The 7228-nt window shown below is 33.4% G+C and overlaps 1 protein-coding gene across 1 annotated transcript; it reads left to right on the forward strand.

The window, feature by feature from the left end:
* Positions 1–3865: 3865 nt before the first annotated feature.
* LOC111639589 lies at positions 3866–5548 on the forward strand. The gene has a single exon (XM_023385481.1). The coding sequence runs from the start codon at positions 3881–3883 to the stop codon at positions 5390–5392; it is 1512 nt and encodes a 503-aa protein (XP_023241249.1). The 5' UTR covers positions 3866–3880; the 3' UTR covers positions 5393–5548.
* The last annotated feature ends 1680 nt before the right edge of the window (positions 5549–7228 follow it).

Here is a 7228-nt window from a genome sequence, read left to right on the forward strand (position 1 = left end):
AATGTCAATACATACAAGACCTAATGAAATTATAAATAAGTGCCTTTTATCAAGTTTTAGATGAAATGTTTATAACACTATAATGTCTGCTCGCTCTCACAACAACAACAACAACAACAACAACACAAAGTTTAGGCTAATTGATCAACATTTACGATTTCAGTAGGTTGACGTCATTCAGCCGACCAATCAGCGCGTTATGCCATCTGGATATTTAGTGGCACCTGTATGTGGCGCCCGCGTATCTAACGCCACCTATATATTTTTTACGAATCGTATTCTGTAGTACAATAGGATAACGCTGATTGGTTACTCGATGTATCGTGAAAATTAATACGAGCATGCAGATTGGACGATTTGTTTTTTTTTTATTCTTCTCCATGCCTACAGTATATTTAGTACATCTGAGTAAAACAACGTCATTGTATACTGTATTATGGGCAAATAAGGAAGAAAAATTCGTCCAATCCGCATCTGGGATTTTAAATTTTCCTCTACATCAAGCGACCAATCAGCATTCTCCTCGGGAGGCGCTTCGTAAAAACGCTTGCAGCGCCACATATCAGACTAAGAAACAATTAAAATGAAATTAAATTAAACAAGAAATAAAAAAACTAATGAATTTACGACGTTAACATCTTAAAAGTCCTAAAAACCTAAATTTAAATTATTTACAAAGTTTAACGCTCTATTCATTCCTCTTTTTTATATAAAAATTATAATTTCGATTACTTCCTAAAAAATAAAAAAAAAGTTCAATAAAAAAATAAGAATTAAAGTTAATAACTCGTAAAAATTGCAATTATTTTATTATTAAATAAAATAAAATAAAGTAGTTAGTAAATAAAAATGAATAGAAGTCGTCAAGGTCATTTGAAAGTTGGTACAATTTTATGATTTCCATTGATTGAAGTAGTAAATATTTAATCATTGAGGAAAATAACATCTTTAGGGAAATAACTATTGTTTTCTATTATAAATAACTGAAGGGCAGAGTTATAAATAATCATATGACAAGAAGTAGACCCCATAGAGAAGTAATATGTTCACTAATGAGTGTTATTCATTCTTTGACAACTTATAAAATAAAATAAAAAAGTTAACGAGATATACCTTTACTTTTTATCGATTACTTTCTTATTTTAAAGTATTTATTTGAATATTTCTGAATTTACGAATAGCTTTTATAACAATTTCACCTGTTTACAGATAGGCTCTTGTTACGTTACGTTAGGTCTGGCCAATCAGAGGACTTATCCCCTTAAATAATGCCTTTTATAATTGAAGTTATGCCATACAATACTTTCTTTAATAGAAGTTTGCCATCAAGGCACTGCTCTATGGTATAGCTCCTTTGATAGAAGTTATACCATAGAACAGGGGCGGATTTAAGAGGTAGGAGAGCCCCACTGAGGGTTTTTTTTCCAGTAAAGACGGGTACTTCAGATTATAAAACACTTTTAAGGCATATTGTCTTCTTTCCTGTGAAGATTTTTGCCCTCGCTATTGCCATAAAGTAGTTTAGTTTGATGAGATGCAGCAACGCAACATGTGGGTGATCGGCCCTCGGTGGGTAGACTTTCTATGGAAAACTTCAAGTGACGATAGGACTTCTGGATAAATATTTCCAGACACAAACAAAATACGCTATATCTAATGGCAAATAAAACAGAATCCCATAAGATTTTGTTTTCTTCAACAATATCAAGAGACTATAAAAAAATTCCAGACAAATTACACGTTTTTACTTTAATTAATTTATATAAATTGTATTAAAAAATAATAAATAAAATAAAATCCTTTCATCTTGACGGTAACAAATTATTCATTGAGGATTATCTAAGTAAACAACTTAATTATCATAAATAAACTTAGTTATATATTATTGATTTTTACTGTAGGAAAAGATAAAAAATGTAATCTTTATTTACTTATCAAATGGAATTAAATACTTAAAATTTAATATATTTACACATTTAAATTAATCTACTTCAAAAAGAAAACTTTATAATTAAATATGTTTTCTTATGGAATGCGTCATTGGATTTAATTTGTTTTCTTTCATTTTTTTATTATTATAAAATTAACAAGAAATGCAACTTTAAAATAAATGATATTTACATTTCTACCTAACGTTATTTTACTTTTTTTTTCTAAACTTATGTAAAAATTTACTGTTTAATAGGCGAGAAATGGTATTATATGAACCACCCCACCCCGGACCCACTCCCGGGTCCTCAGAGCAGTGGGCTACCACCTTAGCCACTCGGCCATCCGGCATCGGTGTAAACTGCTTAATAAAGCAGACTTAATAGTATAAAACCAATCTTTAATAGTATAAAGTAGTGTTTAAAGTAGATATAATAGTACTCGACAGCTGCACAAATATTTGAACCTAATATAACAGCAATCAGCTGGTATGAAATCTGGGTTTTAGATGTATAAAATGGTGTTTAAAGCTGATATAATAGTGTAAGCAGGAATAAAACAAATGTCTAGTACATATAGTAGTGTTTAAAATATATATAATAGTATTAAACAGTGACAAAGAGGTATTTAAATCTTATTTACCAGTGCTCAGCGGATATAATATTGAAGCAGGTACAAAACCCGTGTTTACTTGTACAAAATGGCATCTAAAGCTAAGCCATTGGCTTCTTAGTTTATTTAAATATTCGAAGAGATATTATTTACAAATGTCATACCTTGTTAAGGTTTATATTGGAAAAATCTGGAATTTAAATCTATTTAAATTAATCTTATTAGCGATCTTTATTCATTTTATTCGATTTTTTTTACTAATTAAACGTTGAAAAAAGATTAGGATTTAATTCCATTCAACGATAATTTAAAATTAATACAATTCTCTTTAATGTCAGAATTAATATGGTATTGGAAAAGAAGGATTTACTGAATGGCCATTTGCGTAATTGAATACAGAGTTGAAGAAAAATGGTATTAAAATCAGTAATGTACCGGTACAGGTACGTACTACAATCCTCGGTACTCAATACATGAAGATTGGTAAGGTTATCGACGTTCTTACCCCCAAAAACAGGAGCAGGAACGTTCAATATCGTTCTGTTAGTGATTAAAGAGGTAAAGCTAAACCATCGGTTAAAAAATCCAGTAACGAGTTGCTTAACTTTTCCGGCAACGTTTAAAACTGCATTTTAACCATTTTTAAATAGAAAAAAACTTATTTTGATAGTAGGGATGGGTCCTATTTAGATGCCGAACACGTGAGAAATCAGAAAAATTCCACGCGACCAGTGTTCAGCTGTTTTATCGGACCACTGGTGGGCATTCGATGTTTTGATTTATTAAAAACGAAAAGTATTAGTACTCTTGCTGTAGTGTTGTCATAATATTTTTATGAATGATAATGCTTTCCCAGGAGCAATTATACTTCTGAGAATAACGCTTGAGAAATTTTAATTGCTTTTGGGATCGATAATTCCCAGAGAGAAAAACTACAAAATCGAAGTTTGAGAAAGAGAAAAACTCTGTAAATATCAGTAAAGTATTAAAAAAAATAACGCAAATAAATCATGAATGAGTAGGAATTTCAAAACTACACCACATTCGCTGAAATTTTAAAAACTTTCAAGTAAAATCTACATGTTAATTGAAAGGGGGTTTCAGTAAGTAGATTGGGCCAAAAATACAGTTTGGGCATAAAATTAAAGAGATTGATGATTCCGCCGAAGAGAGATTTAAGAAAGGCGTAATCGTTCGGGCTCAATTTATAACATTAAGTCTATAAAAACTCCACCTCACCAATTCCCACACCCGAAAAGTTCCAAAAGGCATGCATAGTTAGTTTTGTATTAATTTAATAATCCAATATTTTAATAATCAATTGTTTCGCTTTGTTGAAATGCCAATTATTTACACCAATACAATGGAAAATTACAGTCCTCTTCTTCGATCGTGTCTAATTTATATCAATTCCCATCTGCAAGATATAATTAATTATTACCGGAGACGAAATGTTTATACCGAAAGTTTATTTTCTGTACTTCCTCCAATTTTATGCGAGTTATTGCTGAATTTTGCACCCTCCGATCTCGATCCTCAAATACTTTGCAATTTCTTCAGAAAAGGAATTAAAACACTACGTTTAGCATTTTACAACCACGACATACCCATACGAAGATTTTCTGAATTCTCTCAAGAAATCACTCACGCAAGGTTTGGGTTTTCCAACATCACACAACAAAATCTTGGAGAATTGATCCGTTTGTTACCAAATGTTTCAGTTCTAAGCTTATGTGGAACAAACGCAAACGATTCTACAGTAGAGACAATTGGCAAACATTGCCCTCTCATAGAATGTCTCGATTTATCATATTGCCTGATAACTGACGTGGGTCTAAGTTCGCTGTGTTACGACTCTGAGGATCAGCAATTCCCGAGGTGTAAATATTTAAAGGTGCTAAAAGTCAAAGGTACTGTTATAACTGTAAATGGGCTCGTTAATGTATTGGAATACGTACCACTTATGAAGATCCAAGTGGAAAGAAACCTCTACATGAATGCTGTATGCCATTTCGTACAGCGCAATTATAACAGACACCTGCATCTCAGAGAGTTGTGTTTGATTCCCAGTGAAGACAGAATGGATCTTCCAGATATTTTGCTGTCGTTTCCCGAATTGCATACATTGTGTATATATAAATTAGCCATTAACGAAACGGATCTTATAAACACACTGTCATCACTCCTGTGTCTAAATCGTTTGTCCATCAGCATTCAGAAAGGTGATTCGAGTTTGACCTTCGAGGGAATAAGTTGTTATCTGTTTTCTGCAGGAAAACAACTGACCGAATTAAAGTTAAACAATTTCGAATACGTTAACCTCTATCAAATCGGAACACGTTGCACCAACTTAAGAATTCTAGGACTTTATTCGATCCGCCATCTTTACTTCAAGAAGGACGATGTCGTAGAGCAGTTGGATCCAATTTTCCAACAGCTGGAGAGGTTAAATTTGGAAAACATTCGAGGAGATCCTTGGGACGATTGCCTCTCATCCCTGTTCTCGAATTGTTCCAGGTTGAATGAGTTGATCATCTCTTCTCTGTCCTGTTTGAACGACGATCTGGTTCTAGAGATTGTACCACTTCTGAAAACAGTTCAAACCCTCGCACTTCATAATTGCGAGAACGTCAATAAGTGGTCCATATACTGCATTATAGATCAAGCTCCGAGTCTGAAGAGTCTGTGGATGATCTACAATAGGAATGTCTTATCGGAAAGAGAACAAGCGCACGTCAGGGATTACATCAAGTTGAAAAACATCGGCGTGCGGTTTCATTATTGGGAAATTCTGGGGCATTTCGTTCCTTCTGATCAAATTAGCATCACCTTAGACGAAATGCAATTTTAAGAAATCAGGAAGACTCTTCTGTGGCTGCCAATGTGTCCAGATTATATCCATACGCGCATTGCATTTGCAGAAAATAATTATAAAATGATGAAATCTCTTGATTTTTATTATAAAAATGAATAATTTGAAAATATAAACGTGAAATTTGATCACAGTTCGGCTATATTTTTAATTTTTAGTCATATTTCGTGTTTCATTCGAACGATTTCACTTTATTTAAATATCAAAAAGGGTACCTGATTTTCAAAAGAGAATCCTTTAAGACCTGAAATATATGAATAAATTTTCATTTGTAACTAACAAGCAAGACTTTAAAGGCACTAATCTGCCATTCTGTAGGGATTGGGTTTGACTACAGTTAATTATTTGTTAATTGTTAATTTGGTTAGGTTTCGCCATGACAAACAACAGTATGATACGGTGTGGCAGCCTCAAAGTTCAGACTTAATTTACGTGGTGTTCAATCATTGCCATGGAAAGTCTTTAGGATATGAGGAAAAATTAAAATGTGTGGATAGTTAAGGGGTGTAGGTAGTATAGTAGTAGGCGGCATTAGTGCTTCCCACGGGAAGCACTAATGCCGCCTAGCAAGTAAAGTAGGAATCTTGAAAAGAGGGATTGTTCAAGTGTTGATGCTATTTAAAATACTGTTAGGCCTAACAGTATTTTGTCCAAGTTAAAATATAAGGTTTAAAAGATATGCACACGCGTTATCCTCGATAAGTAGCCATATTGTTTACATTTCACTAGCGCCACCACAAAACGCGGTGGCAGACCTGGGAGAATACCGATAAGTTCAAAATAAACCACTCTGTTCATTATTTTATTGATAAACAAAACTGTAATTATACAAATTTACAGTAATACCTTACCATCATCTCTAATTCTTTCCATTATGAGGATACCAAATGGGTCTTTTAACATATCCAACAATCCCCATAAGAAACATGGATCACCTAAAAGTTTCCAACCCAGATTCAATCCTGGATCCTCCATAGGAGAGCTTTTAGACTACAATGAATATCTTCTCTGTGTGGCTTTCTACTCATCATCTTTCTCATTAAAAATGGATAAACCTTATAATGTTTATCTATTTTATATTATTTACACTGTCCAAGATGTTAATATTTCATTATATTTCATACCTTTTCTTAGAAGATATTCTGCATTTATTTGGAAATTCTTACATAACTCCATAAATCAGATGCAAAGAATGCTTCACAAACTCCTGGTGCTTCATGTTTCATATCCACCTTGTTTTAATATTAAATACAATTTGGCACGTTACATAGAAGGTAACTTCTGATAAAGTTCCAGCTTTAGAGGCAAAACGTAATGAATGACATTTATGAACATTTATGAAGGTAGGAGTCCTCTATTCGCTAACTGGACTACACGACAGCCAATTGAACAGTCTGTTACAAGATGGAATTGCTCTTGCACATGTAAAATACAGTATAAGTCGATCCGAGTGTACCCCTGAAACTGCAAGATGGCAGCTTTCTGTCTCCATGGCACTAAACGCACCCACCGAAAGAATTTCTCGTAGTAATATATTATATCACTGTATAAGCAAGCGAGAAAACTCAAGTTATTTTTTGCAACATTAAAGACGAATGCCTCGTGAAGTTTCTTGCACGTGGATCCAGTACTGGATCAAGAAACTGCAAGAGGCACTCAATACAGCGCTGAGATCTTACACGAGAAATTCATTCCTCAAGGAAATATTGAGCAACCTACGAGTTGTACGTGCTTTCAATATGCAGCAGTGCAACGAGGTAAGTCACGTGAATTTGCAGTGCCACAATTCACTTTTTGTATCCTGCCAAGAGGCAT

This window comes from Centruroides sculpturatus, unplaced genomic scaffold, assembly GCF_000671375.1.
Source record: "Centruroides sculpturatus isolate CEXI.00-Female unplaced genomic scaffold, Cexi_2.0 scaffold889, whole genome shotgun sequence".
NCBI classification, from domain to species: Eukaryota; Metazoa; Arthropoda; class Arachnida; order Scorpiones; family Buthidae; genus Centruroides; species Centruroides sculpturatus.